General features: G+C 42.3%; 1 protein-coding gene across 1 annotated transcript; it reads right to left on the bottom strand.

The window, feature by feature from the left end:
• Positions 1-393: 393 nt before the first annotated feature.
• LOC115784264 (myosin heavy chain, fast skeletal muscle-like) lies at positions 394-19,737 on the bottom strand. The gene is made up of 39 exons (XM_030735425.1): positions 19,534-19,737; positions 17,532-17,675; positions 17,294-17,450; positions 16,085-16,112; positions 15,855-15,966; positions 15,657-15,749; positions 15,496-15,559; positions 15,310-15,408; positions 15,128-15,231; positions 14,915-15,053; positions 14,719-14,837; positions 13,358-13,507; positions 13,105-13,275; positions 12,712-13,021; positions 12,500-12,591; positions 11,831-11,918; positions 11,621-11,738; positions 11,438-11,529; positions 10,183-10,214; positions 9,940-10,076; positions 9,596-9,851; positions 9,269-9,511; positions 7,300-7,476; positions 7,078-7,223; positions 6,906-6,996; positions 6,430-6,819; positions 5,763-5,889; positions 5,562-5,680; positions 5,282-5,478; positions 3,746-3,929; positions 3,475-3,640; positions 3,261-3,385; positions 2,854-3,162; positions 2,341-2,544; positions 2,134-2,259; positions 1,879-2,049; positions 824-928; positions 633-728; positions 394-546 (listed from the first exon to the last, which is right to left on the bottom strand). The coding sequence occupies exons 1-39, from the start codon at positions 19,735-19,737 to the stop codon at positions 394-396; spliced, it is 5,838 nt and encodes a 1,945-aa protein (XP_030591285.1).
• Positions 19,738-20,427: the final 690 nt, after the last annotated feature.

Genomic DNA, 20,427 nt, shown 5'->3' with positions numbered 1-20,427 from the left:
AGGTGCTTAATTACTAATATTAATATTTAGACTACACAACAGCAGTCAAAGAATTGATAAAGAACAAACAAAGCTTAAGTTTACTCAGTAAGCTTTGTTTATTTTAATTAGCGTTAACATGCTATGATATTAATGTGAGAAATGGTAAAGTGCCCTCAGCTACTCGCCCTGTCCCTCCTGGGGCTAAAAAAAAGAAACACAGTGATGCAAAAAAATTGTGAATTTTTAAAGGAAGTCCTAAACATTTATAAGATATTTCAGTTTAAAATACATTTTTAATAGAGCTGTTATGTCTCTGTTATGTCTCTCTGTTTGTGTCTTAAATTCTGATGTGGTGGTCGGCGTATGCCTGTTATTCTTCCAAAGGAGCAGCTAAATATTTGTAACCACAGTCTATATGGGGTGCAGTACCTTCGAGCCTATTTCACGGCTCTTGGCTCTCATCTTGTTGGCCAGAGATTCAGCCATGTCAGCTCTCTCCTCGGCCTGCTCCAGCTCATGCTGAGCCTTCCTGAATCTGGCCATGTGCATGTTGGACTGCTCCTCCTGGGGAACAATAGTTTTCAGTGTGATGGCGCTCTGTCACTTGATTATATCTCTGAATATATTTGTGCTGACAGTGATTCACTCACGGCTTCTTCAGCTTGTCGCTTGTAGGCTTTCATTTTGATCTGGAGTTTGTCCACCAAATCCTGCAGCCGGACGTTGTTTTTCTTGTCCTCCTCAGTCTGAAAGACGTGCGAGATAAATATCTCTCGTAAACAACACAGAACTAAAATAAATGCTCACTCAGTTATCTGCTAAAAATAAGAGTTAACTTTACCTGATAGGTGAGCTCTTTGAGCTTCCTCTCATATTTACGGACTCCTTTGACGGCCTCAGTTGAACGTTTTTGCTCGGCGTCGAGCTCGTTCTCCAGCTCGCGGACCTAAGGACAAGTGAGTGAGTTTTTCTCATTTTAAGCATGTTAACATTACACTAAGTACATGGATTTTGTTTTTTCAGTTTGAGATCTAGACTTTGGACCTTTGCAGCACATGACTCTTTTCTTTTTCATTCATTCTGTTGTAGATTTTTTTGCTGTGCTTGGGATCATTGTCCTGTTGCGTGACCCCAGTTTGGGCCAAGCTTTAGTTGTTGGACAGATGCTAGAATACTTTTATACACAGGAGTTCATGGTCAACTCAATGACTCCAAGATGCCCAGATCCTGTGGCTGCACAACAAGCCTAAATCCTCAGGCCTCCAGCACCGTGCTGACAGTTGGTGTGAGGTGTTTGTTTTCTGATATGCTGTGTTTGGTCTTTCTCCATTGCACTGTGACCAAACATCTCCACTTTGGTCTGGTCTGTCCAAAGGACATCGATCCAGAGGTCTTGTGGTTTGTTCAGATGCAACTCTGCAAACCTAAACTGTGCTGTCATGTTCTTTTTAGAAAGAAGAGGCTTTCTCCTGGCAACCCATTCAAACAAGCCATACTTGTTCAGTGTTTTTCTAATTGTGCTGTCATGAACTTGAACTCATGAACTAACTGAGGCCTGTGGAGTCTCAGATGGAGCTCTTGGGTCTTTTTGCTGAGACATGCACTCCTGAGAAGATTGGCAGCTGCCAGATTATTTTTCTTTAGCATTGAAAGCACACTGTTAGATCACCTATTGTACCTCAAACTTGAGTAAAGTTTGTTTTTAAATGTGTTATATGAATAAAAGTGACTCACATTAAGCAACTTGTGTATTTTGATGCTGATTCTTATAAATTAACTCTATGATTAAAGCACGTTAATGGAATTTTATGTGTATTTATTGCATTTTAAGGTCATGTCTCAACATCTGAATGTTCCCATTGTTACATTGCAATTACAAACAGCAGCCATGCGCACCCTGGCCTCCAGCTTCTGAAGCTGCTTCTTTCCGCCCTTCATGGCCAAGTTTTCAGCTTCATCCAAGCGGTGCTGAAGGTCTTTCACCGTCACCTCCAGGTTCTTCTTCATCCTCTCCAGGTGAGCGCTGGTGTCCTGCTCTTTTTTCAGCTCCTCAGCCATCATGGCAGCCTAGAGATGCCAGAACATGAGCGCTCACACCAATTTAATCGAATGTGTGATAACTAAAATCAAAGCCCTGTAAGAGTGCCTTACATCAGTGACAGCTTTCTTAGCCTTCGCCTCAGCATTCCTGGCCTCTTGAACAGCTTCTTCTATTTCATAGTGAAGCTGAGTTACATCCGCCTCGAGCTTCTTCTTGGTGTTTAGAAGACTTGTGTTCTGCCACAGATAACAAAAGAAAAGGTGTGACTTATAAATTCTGCAGATCAGAATAGGTTATTCAAAAGGTAAACAGCCCACCTGAGAATGCAGAAGCCCTGCGCGCTCGCTGGCATCAACCAGTTCCTGTTCAGCCATTTTGCGACTTCGCTCCGTCTGTTCCACAGCGGCTCGAAGCTCTTCGATCTCAGCCTGCATCAAGGCCGTTCTGCGCTCCATCATGCCTACTTGTTCCTTCATATCCTCCTGTCCTCTAACAGATTCATCCAGGTGGATTTGGGCATCCTGCAGATGCAGTCAGGTGAGCGGCCAGTTAGCTTGTTTTTGCCCACCTGAGAGATCTCACTGACTGCTGCTCTAACCTGAGCATCAGGTCACAATTTACAGTGTATAGAAAAGCTTGGTCCATTTTTCAAGAGCTCCTAATGATAATGTTGACCTTTGTTTATACAAAGGTTATGTTTATTTTTAAAAGCACAAACTTTTTCAGTTTTTTATCATTTGCATTAAAAACAGGTCATCAGAAAACAAACATTCTTGCTTTAAGTCATCCCGTTGTGTGAATGGTATAAAAGTATGAATGTGTGGTTGTACCTTGAGTTGCCCTTGAATGTTCCTCAGTTGTTTCTGAGCCTCGGCCGCCTGCCTGTTAGCGTGGTTCAGCTGGATCTCCATCTCGTTCAGGTCTCCCTCCATCTTCTTCTTCACTCTCAGGGCGTCGTTCCTGCTGTGGACCTCGGCGTCCAGAGTGGCCTGCATGGACTCCAACACTCTCTGGTGGTTCCTCTTCAGCTGGTCGATTTCCTCGTCCTTCTCTGCCAATTTCCGGTCGACTTCAGCCTTCATCTGGTTCAACTCTATTTGTAGGCGCAGGATCTTCGACTCCTCCTGCTCCAGGGAAGCCTTAAAAACATTTTGGTTTAGTCTAATAGTGCCACATAGCAACGCTCGCTAGCTGTGAAGTATTTTTCTGACTTTTGTCAGTTCTTCATGAGTCATACCTCAGCTTCTTCCAGAGCAGCCTGCATGTCATATTTCTCTGTTTCCACCTGCTTCTTGAATTTCTCAAGCTCGTGAATCGTCTTTCCGCTTTCTCCAAGTTGTTCCGTTAAGTCTGAGATCTCCTCTGTGTGTGGGAAAATCGGGGTTGAAAGAAATTTTCAAAACAGCGGATTTAAGTTCGTGCTTCACACAAACCACTTTGATTGGACTCACGCTGCAGGTTTTTATTCTCCCTCTTCATCGTCTCCAGATGATCCAAGGCTTCTTCGTATGAGTTCTTCAGTTTGAAGAGCTCAGTGCTCAGAGATCGACTTTCTTTCTGAGTGCCCTCCAGCTCAGCCTGCGACTCCTCGTACTTCTGCTTCCACTCAGCCAGAATCTGAACTCATTGAGACATTAGGGGGTCAGAATTTATCCTGTGGTATGAATTTATCCTGTAATATGAAGTGTGTGATATGGAGCATAATTAAACACACAAAAAAACCTTGTCAAAGTTTCTCTGCTTCTTGTCCAGTGTAGCAGCTAAGCTGTTGGATCTTTCCACATCCACCATCAGGTCCTCCATTTCGCTCTGAAGTCGTTGCTTAGTTTTCTCCAGTGAGGCGCACTTTGAGTTCACCGCCTCGATTTGTTCTTCAGCCTCTTGGAGACGCTGGGCGAGTTTTTTCCTGCCACAAGTAATAACATTTTTCTAGATTCAAAATTTTACAAGGTGACTAACTTGTTATTGTTTGAGTGTTGAAACAATGTCCATCTCCAGGCAGTCAACGAGACTCAGCTCACCTGCAGCTCGTTTACTGCTCTGCCAACAATCAGTTATTTACAGCTGGTATTTGCAGTAACGGAGTCGGGTCATTTACTAACTCCAGTTTTATTTTTAACAGGCTTTTTAGAGGGATTGGTCTGATGGCATGGTGATGATAAAGGAAAGGTGTGTGGGGTCATTATAGTTTACATTTTGATTTTATTGTAATTTTCTGGCAGCACGGTGGCGTGGTGGTTAGCATTGTTGCCTCACAGCTGGAAGGTCTGAGTTCAATCTTCTGTGTGGAGTTTGCATAGGTTTTCTCTGGGTACGCCGGTTTCCTTCCACAGTCCAAAGACATGCAGTTAGTGGGGTTAGGTTAATTGGTGATACATAAGTGCGAATGGTTATCTGTCTCTCTGTGTGTACTGTGACAGGGTGTACCCTGCCTCTCGCCCTATGACAGCTGGACAGGATAAGCGGGATGGATGGATGGTGTAATTTTCCACTTCTTATCTCTCCATTGTTCTGCGACCACGACTAACAGGTCTTGAGCAGCTGCAGCAGAAGCTTTGGTGCTTTTTGCTTAAAAATGATTGAAACCACATTAGAACATTTTAGAATGAATCTGCCATAGATAAAGGAAACAGCATAACTTTTTTCTTTAAAAAAATAATTCTTATATAAAATATAATTGTATCATAAATTACCCTTGAGTGGACATAACCAAGGTCGGGAGCTCTAGCTACTTTAGGGCCTAAATCCAGGTCATCACAGGGGGTTCATGTTTGTTCACCCTTAAACTTACACATATCTACCCCCTACGTTGGCCACTTGACCAAAGACTTGAGTTTAGACCTTTTATTTTCTTTAATACAAATAACAAGTAAGCAATGGATTTCACCGATTTTGATTTTTGGGCTGTTTTCTTGCTTTTTCTGCTGTCACTTATGCAGCACTTTGGCTCAAATTTCTTTAAAAATTCACTCTATAAATAAACTTGACTTTGAAAAGAGTCTTATTTCTGTAGGTTAAGCTGATCTGTTCTGTTTGTAGCTGACTGCAGATGCACTAAATAAAATCTGCTTTTCTTTTCTTGTTAGAGAAATGCATTAAAGGTTTATTAGGAAATCACCGATGCACAAAATTAAGTGTTGTGCTTTGTTGCAAGATGAAGCAAAATAAATTATGCATAATAATTTACTCATTATTATATTAAATGAGTGATATTTAGTTAAAGCCTGACGCACTGATCTGTTCCCATTGTTTAATTACTTTGCCTCCTCTAGCTCTTCGGTGCGTTGGATGGCATCAGTCTCATATTTGTTCCTCCAGAGAGCCACCTCCGAGTTCGCCTTAGACAAACAGCGCTGCAGCTCGGCTTTGGCCTCCTGCTCCTCCTCATACTGCTCCCGAAGGAGATCGCAGTCGTGACGGGCCGACTGCAAACCGTGAGCCAGGGCGTTCTTCGCCTGCAGAGGAACACATAGATATGAAACATCATGCATAAAAAAGTAATGTAAAGCAGATCTTCGCAGGTGTGAGCTCTGATTACCTTTGTTTCCTCCTCAATCAGTCGTTTTAACTCATCAATGTGTAATGTGAATCCCTGTTTGCCTCTCGTCAGTTGGGAGATGAGACTTTCTCTCTCTTCCATTTGTCGGGATAATTCGGCTACAGCGACCAAAGAAGAAAACACTTTTTAATTAAAGGTTAGTAATTTTATCGCCTGTGATAAAAGGAGGAGTAGAATTACCGTTCTCAGTCTGAAAGCGAGCTTGCTGATTGTTGAGGTCGGAGATTTGCCGCATGTTTCCATCATTTTTAGTTTTCAGCTCCATGAGTTGATCTTCAAGTGAGCGACACATCTTCTCCAGGTTGACCTGTGAGAGTATAAATGAACACAAATGAGAAATTCAAACAGTTACATTTTTTTTCAGTGTTTTCATTTATGCACTATCACAATAGTGGAAGCTCATATTAAACCTGACAACAGTTTTAAATGGAGGTCAGCATGAATAAAAACTCAGACTTTAGGCTGCTCTAAATGCTGTTTCAGACAGTTTTTTTCTACTATGCTCTATGTGATGTCAGTAAGAGTAGTATTCTCAGAAGCCCCACCCACCAGCTATCCATCAGAAGAAAGTTGGCATAAAAGGAGAGGAGCTAAAGCAGCTTCTTTCAGACAGAGGATGAACTGAGCTGCCCAGTATAAGAAACTGCATAAGGATTATTTTGAATTGTGATTCATGCAAAGCTACTCTAGAGTCAAAGAAAATAAACACGGAGCTGGAAATAAGCAGAACGGGTTGTGCAACAATCGAAATGTTCACCAAATCTGCGGTTGAGCAAATCTATCAAAGCCTAAGGATAAAAATGTGACATTCAAAATAAGCCGAATAGGTCAAATTCTGTAAAACCACCTTTGCTTTTGCAACGGTTTCCATATTGCTGGCCAGATCATCAATCTCCATCTTCAGCTCACTCTTCTCCTTCTCCAGCTTCTGCTTGATTCTTTGGAGGTTGTCGATCTGCTCTCCCAGCTCGGCCATGCTGTCCGCCTGCTTCTTGCGCAGAGCTGCGGTCGTGGCCTCGTGGTGCAGCGTGGACTCCTCCAGGTCGCGGCGCAGTTTGAGGAACTCGGCTTCGTGCTTCTTGTTCATCTCGATCTGCGCGGCGGTGGCTCCTCTGGCCTCCTCCAGCCTCTCGCTGATCTCCTCGAGCTCCCTGGTGAGGTCAGACCTCTGCTTCTCGATCTTGGCTCGGACTGCCCGCTCGGCTTCAACTTCTTCCTCCAATTCTTCAATACGAGCCTGAAAGCAGAAAAACACAACACGTACCATCGCCAAGAGACAATGAATTTATATCAGTCTTATAATTTCACTCTGAGCTTTATTACATGGAGCTCCTTGATTTTCTTCTGGAGCTGGTTGTTCATCGCTTGCTCGTCTGAAACTTTGCTGAGCAGCTGGTTGTTTTCAAATTCTTTTCTGTGAAGAAAAGAAGATATAAAATATTTAATCAATTTTCTTTCCACTCTCATTCTCCACAAAATCATTGCATGAGCTTACTTCTTAATTTTCTCCTCAGCTTGCTGTTTGTCATTTTCCAGGTCCATGAGGGATTCCTGTGTCAGCTTCAGATCCCCCTCGAGCTTCCGCTTGGCTCGTTCCAGGTCCATGCGGATCTTCTTTTCCTGCTCTAGTGAACCTTCAAGCTTTACAAGCAAATTGCACAGAGTTAATTGAGACGTTTGGTAACATCAGGGTCTGAATGTAATTACAGCAGCTCACATCATCCACTTGCTGCTCCAGCTTAGACTTGGCTTTGGTCAGAGTGTTGACTTTGTCTTCCTCCGCTTGAAGGTCGTCCAGTGTTTGCTGATGAGCCTCTTGGAGGGCTTTCTTCTCCTTGCTAAGTTTGGTAATGTTTTCATCCTGACCAGCCAGCTCCTCCATCAGGTTTTTAACCTGCAATAGGTCATGAGTTAGTATTCTGAACAAGAGTGCAGGGTGATACCTGTGCTTGCAAAAAGGCTTCTGGTCCTGCAGAAGCATATGGGAAAACACCCCCCAGCCCTGACCTCTGTGATGTCACAGCAGCCACGACCCTCTTTTATACAGTCTATGGGAGCGTCACTGTAAGTTTGACTTGAAGGCATTGGTGTAAAATTTGCTATTAAGTGGGAGCCCACCATCACCTCTGTCGTCAAAAAGGCCCAGCAGAGGATGTACTTCCTGCGGCAGTTGAAGAAATTCAACTTGCCAGCAAGGACCATGGTGCAGTTCTATACTGCCATCATTGAGTCCATCCTTACCTCCTCCATCACTGTGTGGTACGCTGGAGCCACCACTAGGGACAAACAGAGACTACAGCGCGTTGTGCACTCTGCTGAGAAGGTGATTGGCTGTAACCTCCCATCTCTCCAGGACCTGTACACCTCCAGGACACTGGGGCGTGCAGGTCGGATCACAGCCGACCACTCTCACCCTGGGCACAGACTTTTTGACCCTCTCCCCTCAGGCAGGAGGCTACGGTCCATACGGACCAGAACCTCCCGCCATAAGAACAGTTTCTTCCCCTCTGCTGTTGGACTCATGAACAATAACCCTAAGACTGTTATCATCACCCTCCACAAATGCTGATGACCCTATGTCTATGCACCTGTCTGATTGCACTGATGTACATATTAGTGGAATATAGTCTACATTCTTTTATCTTTTAATTAGTCTCTGCACTGTATATTTTGTAATTTTGTAATATTGTGTTATAGTTATAGCTCTAATATCTCTGTATATTTGCAATTTGTATACTTGTATATTGTCTTATAGTTTTTATACTTATTTGTTTTTTCTGTAAGCACGAAGTACCGCAGCAATTTCCTAATGCTGTGAACCTGTTCACCCATATGGCAATAAAACCTTCTGATTCTGATTCTGATTCTGAATGTTCTTCCCTTTTTTTGTTAGATGTTAGATTGAACTCATTCTCACTGTGCACACAACAAAATGATTGTTCCAGATCACTCATCCAGAGACAAGCATCTGCGGTCATGCAGCCAGAGACTGCTGCTACAGTTAGGCAATGTGGTTTAAGTGTCTTGCCCAAGGACAAAACGCAGCACAGGGACAGGGGCTCAAACCGACAACCCTCCGGCTGCAAGGCAAGCGCCTACCCAGTGCGCCACTGCCACTAAGCCTTTATTATCTTAACTTTATTAGATAGGACAATAATGCACAGAAATGCCTCAGAGAGGACTTTAGCCTTGAGTATGTGGCTTAAACAGGTGAGTTATCATGGCACTCAAATATTGCAGCTTGAGTGATTCTCCAAATGTGTTGTTGTGTTTGATGCCAAATATCCAATATTAGCATATTAACATGATAAACTGAGGTTGTGAACATGCTAAAGGCAGTGGGTTTTGAGCTTGCAACATTTGTTCTGATTGAATCCAAGCTTCAGATCTGAGATCTGAGCTTTGATCTAAGATCTCTGCAGAGTTGTGAGACTTTCTTCTAAAAGAACTTTGGCCCGTACCACTCGTGTATTTGTGCACATTGTGTAAAATCAATCCACCGACTTAAAGGTGAACTGCCATAAACTTTTCCAGGGTTTCATGTTTAATGTAAAAGTGTTTGAAAGTGTACGACATCAAAAATGACAAAGCTTCATGAACGATAAAACGATCCACAGAGACCTCTTCAGAGATCCTGTCACCAAGCAAGGCAGTTTCAACCAAAACGTCCATTTAAAATCACAGACCTTGTTTTCGGTAGCATGTTTCTCCTTCTCCACTTTAGCCAAAGTAAGTTCCAGGTCGTCAATGTCTTTTTTAAGCTCGGAGCACTCGTCCTCAAGCTTCCTCTTCTTGGCGGTCAACTCTGCGTTCATTTCCTCTTCGTCCTCCAGTCTCTCGGACACCTCTTTGAGTTTGGCCTCGAGCTGGATTTTGCTTTTGATCAAACCTTCACATCTCTCCTCTGCATCACAAAGATTTTCTGAGTCCTGAGAAAATTAAATGATAGACCAACATTGATGATAAGCATCGACTGACTGAATGGTTTGAGGCTTTTTTTTTTTTGTACTCACAGCTTGTACTTGCAGTAGAAGGTTGTTTTTCTCCTGCAGCAGAGAAACCATTTTCTCTTCGAGCTCCTTTCTCTTGGCCTCTGACTTCGCCAGATCGTCTTTACATTTGATGAAGTCCTCTTTCATGGTTGCCATCTCCTTTTCAGTTGCTGCGCTTTTTAGAAGTGGCTTTATTTTAAAGAACAGCTTCATCCATGGCCAGTGTTTGACATTCATGAACGAGCGCAGGTTATACTGCAGAATCCAAACGCAGTCTCTGAAAGACACACAGCAGCAGTTTTTAGGCTCTGTAGTGCTAGTTTTTTGGGGGGATAACTAGGGAGCATTTGCAATTATGGGCACACCTTTGTGCGATTAATTTGGAGAATTCTTTTCTCATCAGATAACCACGACACAGAGCTTGAGTCTGGGTCACGAGAGAAGCGAGTTTCTCATCTCGCAGCTCCTCTAGAGTGCCGAGTAAGCCAGCTTTAAAGAAGACCTGCACCAATACGGCATATTAACAGCATGAATTCAGTGCATTCAAATTAATCAATATGTTCCCAAAAGCTTTTAGAACTTTGCTCTGCAGACATCTAGACAAATACCTTTGTAGAACCAAACCGGTACTGCGTGTGGTAGGGTTTAATCCCGGGATCCGGGATTCCCGGGAAATGCGATCAGAACCATTTCCCGTTTCCCGGGAAACGTTAGACGGGAAACCGGGAAAAAAGTCGCGCGCGTCGATTTGACTTTCAGAAAGAAAAGAAAGCTTCAGAAAGTTAAATTTAAGGAAATATTGAGAGAAGGGTTCGTTTAATGCGAAAAGCATTACTCTTCATTTCAGGCACGTTCAGCCTCCGTTTAAGGCTTCAGCTTCATCTCAAGCGTTTTAATAGAGGTATTACACAGTTGTACTTTTTTCCTCTTTAATTTGTTGAAATCGTAGGCAATGTGTTTACCCTAAGGTATTTTGTATTATATAATTTTATATTATTATATATTGTTATATTGCATTATATAGCCTATAAAATATGCCTGCCCTGAACAATAAAGAAATATCTGTTTAACTTCGAGTGTTTCTTTTCCTCGTTTGCAGCCGCTTACTAACAATCATGAATTAGGATACGGGCCTAATGTGTGAAGAAATTATCATGAAATAGATTGCTTTAACATATTTTGCTTTTTAAATGGAGTTGAGTAAAATGTATATTTTTTAGGCTATAAGGATTGGCCAGTTTTTCAATAGACGATTCACAGCGAACCTACTTTAACCCTCAGACACGGTGTTATAAATTTGCTGTTGCCAGAATGGCAATGACCAAGTCGTAGTGCATTACTCGAGGCCCTGTGTTATGTCATATTATAGTGTAGTACGGTAGTTTACTTTTCAATGACTATTACAGCGTTCCACTTGTGGAGATATAGCGCAACAGATGTCGCCACGACAGCGTGGCTGAGCCTTTATCAATGCTGTGGAGATGAACCGTATTGTTTTGCACCAGCAGTTGTAAAATATCTTGGTATAATTCCATGTACAATGGAGGAATATTCGAATTATATTTGTTAAGGGAGTGTTGAGGAACGACACAACACCGCATAGCTCGAGCACTCGAATGTCGAGATGTAGGTTTTATTGCGTTAATCAAGCCGACGTTGCCCCCTACTGGGCATAACAGGACATAGCTGGAAAGCTACCTCTACAATATCACAATAGGTTAAGGCCGACACAGGCTACAGAAGGCCTAATTAAAATAAAAAAATAAATAAACTTTTTCCCGGGATTCCCGGGAAATGGCTCGTCATTTCCCGGGATTTGATTCATGTCATTTTCGGGAAAAATATTAAACCCTAGCGTGTGGTCAATGTCAATCGAACCAAGAAGCTTCTCAGAAGCCTTCTTTCCATCGATGAACTGTCCCTCTGGGATGGCACTGGCGTTCAGGATTCTGTATCTGTTGGATGTGGGTAAATGTCGGCAATCACAAACTGCAGTTTAGCTAAATACTCATTTGTAGTTGTCTTTAAATTGTGATCAGTGCTGACCGCTGCTTGAAGTCAGCATAAAGGATCCTGCTGGGGAATCCTTTCCTGCAGATCCTGATGCCCTCCAGCACGCCGTTACAGCGCAGCTGGTGAATAACCAAGTTGTTGTCCATGACACCTGCAGCGAGATTGACACAAATTATTGTCATCAGACAAAAGAATATGTTGCATTATTTTTGTCTTCAATAAGTGTTTTGCTTTTGCGCGTACCTGGTTTTTTAATCTCATTTGGAATCAGACATCGTACAAAGTGAGGATGTGTGCTCCTCAAGTTGGTCATTAGCTTTCCAAGATTTTCCTGCAGAAGAACAATTATCAGACTTTTTAAATTATCGCACACTGAGAACAAAGGTTGATGTAAATAATCCAAAATGAATACAGTTCAGTATTTTTTTAAAGATTTTCTTAAAACTGAATGCATCAGTCGTCCATTATGTGCATTGGACACACACAACTTGCAAAATCTGAATATCCAAAGAAATCAAAGGTTTGTCCTTTTGGAAAATAAGGTCAAATTTCAAAGGTGCTTGAAATCCATAAAAAAGGCAAAAAAGCCAATCAAAGACCAACATGGAGGGATGTCAGCAACCCTGACCTAAATTTAAATGAGCTCCACAATATTAAAGTATTTATTGTTTTTATTGGTTCACTCTGTCCAAGTGTGAAACCACTTGTGTTAGCATCTGTATCGAAGTGTAATGTTGTGAAACTTGTAGGTTAAACAAACAAACAAAACTTTAACCTTTGAAGTTTACCAAATTCATTTTCATATGTTGTAGCTGTTTGGAGATGAAAGCTGCTGGATACAGGCTCACCACCTTGAAGAATTAAAGCAGTTTAATAAAAGTTCTCTCCATAGATAATTTATTATTTTCATACTCTGAAAACAGCAGACACAGTCTGAAATGAGCCTCCCTTCTTCTTTCCTCCCTTCTTTCCACCTTTGCCTCCTCCAGCATCACCACCTGATTCTACGAAGCAGAAACAGAAACATTAGCTGACATTTCGTAGGTTTAAAGCTCGGTTTGTGTTTCCACTGGATTCCATATTCAGGACATTTATTTTTGTTTTTGAAGGTAAATATAATGCACCTGCTTCTGAACTGGAAAAAGAGGCATACAAGTATGACAGCAGTTTCATTGGTGACTTCTGGTATAGCTGCACCACTGACTCATTCAGTGGGTCTTTGTTCTTCTCCAGCCAGCCACTGATGTTGTAGTCCACGGTGCCGGCATAGTGCACCAGGGAGAAATGAGCCTCAGGCTTGCCTTTGACAACCTTTGGTTTCTGGAAAGCGTTTGTTTTTCCAAGATGCTGATCATAGAGTTTGTTCTTAAAAGAAGTATCTGAGGCCTTAGGGAACATACACTCCTCTTCAAGGATGGAGAAGATGCCCATTGGCTGTTAAATACACAATGGAAACACATGAGATATGGTGTCCAACATGAGGTCTGGTGCATTCATCGACAGAATGCTTATCTCACCTTTTCGATGAGCTCAATGCAGGCTGCGAGGTCCATGCCAAAGTCAATAAACTCCCAGTCAATTCCTTCCTTCTTGTATTCTTCTTGTTCCAGCACAAACATGTGATGATTGAAAAACTGTTGCAGCTTCTCGTTGGTGAAATTAATGCAGAGTTGCTCCATGCTGTTGAACTACAACCCCCCCCCAAATTTGACAAATGCATAAAACGTATATTTGACAACTGGAAGCCATCAGCTGAGCGTCGAAACTTACATCAAATATTTCAAATCCAGCGATGTCCAGCACTCCGATGAAGAACTGCCTCGGCTGCTTTGTGTCCAACATCTCATTTATTCGAATGACCATCCACAAGAACATCTTCTCGTAGACAGATTTGGCCAGAGCACTAACTGCATTGGCAACCTTATTGGAAGATTTTATTGATAAGTAAGAAAATACTGTTTGGGAAAAACAAAAAATATAGTTAGTATACTAAGGTAATCCGGCCTTTTTGTACTTCATCCAGTCTGTAATAGTATTCATGTTAGTGAACCAGTTCACCCAGAATTTGTACTTTCAATACCCTCAACCAACTTGGACTGACTGCAGTCACTCTCAAACAGCTTGGCAAAGGTTTGGAAATGGTTGACTAATTCATAACTGCAGACAGATTGGCAACATGTTGCACCAATGAGTGCGACTCATCTGTAATACGCCTCTTTGCCAGAGGGAATTTGACTCAACTGGTTGCCAATTGACTGCATTCTGGTTGTGTTACTATATAAAAGCAAGGCTGCCAACGATCTGTGTCATTTTACGGTTGAATTGCCATCCTGCAGCAACTATGTCACTATTTATGTATTTCTGTTTCAAATATATGAGGTTCTGGCTGGACTCTGAATGGAAGGAATTAATGGGAATTTTGGCATATGTAGACAGCAACAATTTAGCAATTTTTGCTGATTTATCACAGTTAATTACCAAATTACCACAAACAGTTTGCATACAGTTGCCAAGCTGACCCATTCAGCCTCAGACTGACTTCACCTTATTGCTGTTTTATCGCTTTCTTGACGCACCAAAGTTGCTTTGAAGACTGCAACTGACTGCGAGTGGTCACAGACCTGGTCCCTGTCTTCGAAGCAACAATTTAAAAGGCAACAAGATCATAAGTTCATTGCATAAGGTTGCAGTAATTCTATTTGTGCCACGCTCTCCAACCACTGTTTAGCATAAGTGTAGGAATAGGGAAAACATTTTAATGGTAGCACACTAACATTTATGGTAGACATTCTAATACACAGCAATGATAACAATGTAGCTGAACTTCAATGGAACGGCGTCTCCCTGAATAGGTAAAGAATTTAGAGGAGACCAGTGCACCTGTTACCAGCACCTAACACAATTTATCAAATTACTCTTTGTATTATGAGCTTTTTATCCATGTGTGCATATTTTAAATAACTTTCTAGTTGTACACTAGTAGTACAAGTACAGATCTTGCTGTGATCAGAGGATTTGTGAGAAGGATGTAACAAGATTTCTCTTTGTATCATTCCCTCCCCTCTTGTGCAATAATTTCAGCTATCACTCCACACTGTTGTACCGTAGGAGCCTTTAAAACGTTACCATACCTGAGGGACTGTTTGGCCCTTGGTGACATATTCATTCCCCACCTTCACTCTGGGGTAGCATAGTCCTTTCAAAAGGTCAGCAGAGTTCAGCCCCATGAGGAAGGCGACTTTGTCTGCCACTGAGAGACAAAAGGACATGTTTGACATTAAGATATTCATAGTTTCTTTATTGATAATGAAAGGCAAAGGCACTCACCCTCAGTGCCATCAGGCTCAGCCTGCTCCTCCCGCTGCTTCTGCTTGAACTTCATGTTCCCATAATGGATCACAGAGCCAGTCAGCTTGTAGATGGAGACTTTTTCTTCACTGCTGAAGCCCAGGATATCAATGGCAGTCTGTTAAACAAGACACATAATGAGCTAAAGCGTACACGTGTGTATGCCACTGAAAGTGATGAGAAGTGACTCACATCTGTGGCCACCAGCTCTTCTTTGTCGTTGATGCTGGCCACAGAGATCTGCCCCTGACTTATCATGGGGAAATCGTACGGGTTTGTTGTTATAAGGAGCATTTCTGTAGAGAAACAGAACTGCTTTTATTTAAATGTCTTAAAACTAAATCACTCTTTAAGACCTAATATGCTCACATTACCTATAAGCTCTGGCTTGTGCCCAGTGAGTATCTGATAGAAGATGTGATAGCTCCTCTCTTCAGCCAACTGGAAAGTCACTCTTGATTTTTCCAGCAGATCTGCATGGAGTTACAGGAAATACTTAACAATACCAAGCATCTTACACATATTACAAGCATCATTAAATTGTGGAAAAGCAAACTTACAAGTTTCTATATCAGCGGAAGCCAGTTTTCCTGTGGTGCCAAAGTGAATTCTTATGAATTTGCCCTGTAAAATAAAAGTCCTCTGTGAAATCCCTCAAGAAAAAACAGCTATAACCCTAAATCTTGTGTCAGTTTATGGCTTTTCTGATTTTGAGACTTACAAATCTTGAGGAGTTGTCATTCCTCACAGTCTTGGCATTCCCAAAGGCTTCCAGCAGAGGATTCGCTGAAATGATTTGATCTTCCAGCGTCCCCTGAAAAACAAGTCCAGCTCCATCAGAATCGCATGTTTGGGATTTGGTGTTAAATCCAGTCATAAGATCATGAGCTGAAATCTTGTCATATTTCTACTACAGTACCTGCATTTTGCCAGATGAGTGATCCTTCTTGTCCCCACCGGACACTGCGATTGTCGCAAAGTACTGAATGACACGCTTGGTGTTGACAGTTTTTCCTGCACCAGATTCTCCACTGAGACGCAAACATAATAAAACACTTGAAAAACAATCAATAAAAAACACCAAACACTTGATTTATTTCATGTTTTGAAATATAAGGCTTGTTTTTAGTTTGCATGCAGCAGACTCACGTGATCAGGATAGACTGGTTCTCACGATCTGTCGGGAACAAGAAGCATGAATATACACCACTCAAAAACAAAGTTAAAGGTACACCTTGAAAGATGCATCAGATGTCAATGGAGACAAAATCCTGCTGGATATCTATACTGCTATGGACTGGGTAATGTGTTAGGAATGAAAGTATACCACATCGTTTGATGGAAATTAAAATTATCAACCTACAGAGGCTGAATTCAAAGACACCACGAAAAATCAAAGTGAAAAAATGATGCGGCAGGTTAGTCCATTTTGCTGACATTTCATTGCAGTAACTCAAAGTGGTGCTCAGTAGTTTGTTTGGCCCCCACGTGCTTGTATGCCTGCCTGACAGCATCGGGGCTCCTAATGGGATGACAGATGGTGTCCTGGGGATCTCCTCACCAGACCATCACTGACCTGCCACCAAACTGGTCATGCTGAATGATGTTACATAACGTTCTCCACAGCTTCTCCAGATCCTTTCACATGTATCACATGTGCTCAGGGTGAACCTGCTCTCATCTGTGAAAAGCACAGAATGCCAGTGGTGGACCTGCCAGTTCTGGTGTTCTATGGCAAATGACAGTCAGGCTCCATGGTGCTGGGCAGTGAGCACAGCGCCCACTAGAGGACGGTAGGACCCTCAGGCTAACCTCATGAAGTCTGCCTATGATTGTTTGGTCAGAGACATTCACACCAGTGGCCTCCTGGAGGTCATTTTGTAGCTCTGGTAGCCGCTCATCCTGTTCCGCTTTGCACAAAGGAGCAGATACCAGTTCTGGATTAAGGACCTTCTACAGCCCTGACCAGCTCTCCTGGAGTAACAGCCTGTCTCCTGGAACCTCCTCCATGCTCTGAGACTGTGCTGGGAGACACAGCAAATGTTCTGGCGTTGGCACATATTGATGTGCCATCCTGGAGGAGTTGGACTACCTGTGCAACCTCTGTAGGGTCCAGGTATTGTCTCATGCTACCAGTAATGACACTGACCCTAGCCAAATGCAAAACTAGTGAAAAAAACAGTCAAAAAAGGTGAGGAAGAAAAAAAATGTGTGTCCTCCACTGAAAATCATAATAAAATATTCTGCTTAACATCACACCCAATTACACCACAAGTTTACAAGCTACTTTTCAAATCAATACCTGTTGCTATAAGTCAACAAATGTTGTTGTCTGAAAAAAAAAATCATCTCTCTCACCTGTAAGCATATTTTGATATGCACTATCAGAAACAGAGAAAATGTGCGGCGGGGCCTCCATGCGCTTTTTCCCCCTGTAGGCTGCCACCACCTGTGGGTCGTACACTGGCAGCCACTTGTAAGGGTTTACAGTGACACAGAAGAGCCCGGAGTAGGTCTGCAGAGGAGAATAAATGTGAGCCGAGGGACAAAAATCAGGGAGTCAAACAGAGAGATGAAAATGTCCTTTATTACTCACGTAAATCATCCACGCTGCATAACGATCTTTGAGGTTAAACAGCACAGAGGGCTCATTGAGGTGCGTCATCATGGCCATGTCCTCGATCTTGTCGTACTTTGGGGGATTCATGGGATGGCAATCTCCCTCCTTAACTGTTACAGTCTGGAAGAGTGAAGGAAATGAAACAGAGGGGGAAATGAAACAGGAGTAATGGGATCCAGCAGCAAGGAAGACAGACAGAAAAAGGCATAAGAGAACAGGCTGGAATATAAAATTAAAAGAATCTGAAAAGAACATGAAGCAAAAACATTTAATGGTAGCAGGATAATTTCTGTGTATGTACAATGCAGCTGGAAGAGCAAACTGAGCTGGGCTCCATCTGCCTCTGTTACACTTGTGTTTTGACTCTGCGTGAATAAAGTTTCCAAACCTATTATTGTACTATTGGTCTGCACAGCTGAGGTTCATTAAGCTCTAATTGTGAACAAATGATAGCTCTCAGTGGGCACACATGGATTAAACTGCCTCTGCCTCAAAAATCTGGCAAAGCGACGGGTAAATCATTTGGCAAAAATGTCAACATTTGGTTTGATGTGAGAAAATATTTTAAAGAACAAAATTCTCTGTTTCAAAATAGTCCTACATGACATAACCTGGAAGAGCAGATGCTACATCTATGCTTTAGGCCTCTGAATGTGTAAACAGAAAATATTTCTTTAAACGTCTGCAGCTGAAAGGTTTTATAAAAGCACATAATTAACTTAATTACATAATTAACCCCCACAAAAACATGCTGAAATAATGACGAGAAAGGAGTGTTGGTCACGGTGTTTGGTACAGAGATCAAAACATTTTGTGTGATTATTTTTGAAAGAGTTTTCAACAAAACTGAAGTGATTTCTATTTTTGTTCTTATCCAGAAGGACACGTATAGAATAAAACTCTCACTAAAAGCCTCATTTTTTTAAATGCCAAAAACATAGTAGTGTTGTTTGGGGGGAAGATGCTCGTAGACCAAATGTTGCACACCAGAGAAAACAAATAATTTCAACATTTACAGTAAAAGCTAAAAAAAAGATGTAGGGACTGTTTGTTTTTTTTAGGTTTGTGAAGAATTTGGATGGGGGAGGGGGGGGTGACTTTAAGGCTTGTTTTTGAAATATATTCATGGCCACGTTTCTAGTGGTTGGTTTCTTTCTCAACCCTCTGAGGTCAAAGCTGTCATCTTTGACCGCCCTTGGGGGCTGAGCTGTCGGTTATAACTTGGGGTAACCTTCCCAGCATCAAATGATGTAGAACTGTACATACCAAACCCTTTAACCATATTTTCTTATTCAGTCTTTACCTCTAATCTTAACTGCTTCAGAATTTGCCTGTGTGGTACTATATGCATCCCAAGATGCCATTTTCCCTAACCCCAACCTTTTATAACCCAACTCCTTACTCCGGCCCTGACTGCTAACCTTCCCCCTCAATCTCAGCTCTATCTCTAGCAGCTTTTCATCTCCTTTCCTTCTCCTTCCCCTGTAAGAGTGATGGAGGGAGATGAGTATATGGGCTACGCCTAATCTGGCACAGCTGTGGTTTTCAGTGCAGTTGCATTACCCACTTCTGATCCATGCAACCTCTTTTCTCTTCAATTATTTCTTTTCCTACTTCTGTTTCTCCCCTCCAGTTGCTTTGGTGGAGCAACACATGGTGCAGAGAGCTTGGAAAGTGACACGCACTGACCTGCGCATTGCCTTAGGTCGACAGATCGTTTCGTGGAGGGTCATCGAGATAACTTCAAAACCCTCAACCTGCCCCTGGACAATCAGAATTTGTCATTTTTGTTTTTGCTCAATTGTTCTCCAAAGTCTCGCCAATCAGAGAACAAAGAAATCAATAATTCCAACTGACACACAAAGATAAATCCCACTTTTTCAAAAAGTTCATTTTGGCCTGCTCCAAAACAAAGAGTTATGGGAGGATTAGGGTTTGAATTGCCACCTATGATGAAGCTGTGTGTAGAAATACTCACCTCATCAGCTTCAGTCTTCACAGTGACTTGGTCACCTTCTCTGCTCTGGATGACACCTTTGATGTACAGCTCCTTGGCATCGGGCACAAAGCAGGCTGTTCTGGCATCGAACGGACGGTTCTGGGCCTCAATTCGCTCTTTCTCCGGTTTCCGGAGATAGATGGCTGCCGGCCCGTACTGGGCCATCTCAGCGTCGGTGCTCATGTTGATATCTGAATTTTAAAAAGAAACGAGGAATGTTGGTGAATTTTTAAATAATTTGTGTGAGCCTGAGTATATTTTCTTACGTACCAGGTATCCAGACCCTGGTTCAGTTAAATGAAACAACAGGGTGCAAGTGGTTAAAAAATGCAGTCCTCAGCCACCAGTGTTGACAGAGACCTGAAGAGTAGATGGATGGTCTTCTAAGTGAACACCAGCAGGAGGCTCAAACTCCTTTTATCAAGATGGATGTGCTGCTGAAGCAAACCGGATGCTCCAAACTTGGCAATGTCACTCTGTCCAAATGTCAATCTCAGTGCATTATCGATCTCTGCTTGACACTTAAATATGGCACGGGATTTTACAGTAGTAATAAGAACATGTCAGCAGCACCAGGTGATGATCCTCAGGCACTATTTTTACACGCCTTCCATTCTCCTGATAACGGTCTCTGCTTGATCTGCAGGACGGCACGTCACGTTTAACGCACGATGAATCCCTTAATCGGGTTATTCAGTGCAAAAGCATTGATTTGGAGTGAGAGAATTTGTCATTGTATTTATTAATGGGCATCAACCCGACATAAAGATTGTCTCCATGGTGAATCGTGACCTTCACGTTCATCCTGAGCTCAAGGAGCAGCTGCTCGTTCACCTCCAAGGCACCTTGTTTGGATTAATTGTCTTAAAGTCG

The sequence above is a fragment of the Archocentrus centrarchus genome, chromosome 8, assembly GCF_007364275.1.
Source record: "Archocentrus centrarchus isolate MPI-CPG fArcCen1 chromosome 8, fArcCen1, whole genome shotgun sequence".
Classification (NCBI taxonomy): Eukaryota; Metazoa; Chordata; class Actinopteri; order Cichliformes; family Cichlidae; genus Archocentrus; species Archocentrus centrarchus.
Note: the sequence above shows the minus strand (reverse complement) of the source record. Positions and strands in the feature narration are given on the sequence as shown.

Bases quoted from the DNA above. Each gene is read 5' to 3' on its own strand.
- LOC115784264 (XM_030735425.1), bottom strand. From the start codon at position 19,737: ATGAGCACCGACGCTGAGATGGCCCAGTACGGGCCGGCAGCCATCTAT. The intron at 10,077-10,182 runs GTATTTGTCTAG...GTATTGGTGCAG, and splicing joins ACCGGTTTGGTTCTACAAAG to GTCTTCTTTAAAGCTGGCTT. The intron at 5,479-5,561 runs GTAATCAGAGCT...GTTCCTCTGCAG, and splicing joins TGATTGAGGAGGAAACAAAG to GCGAAGAACGCCCTGGCTCA.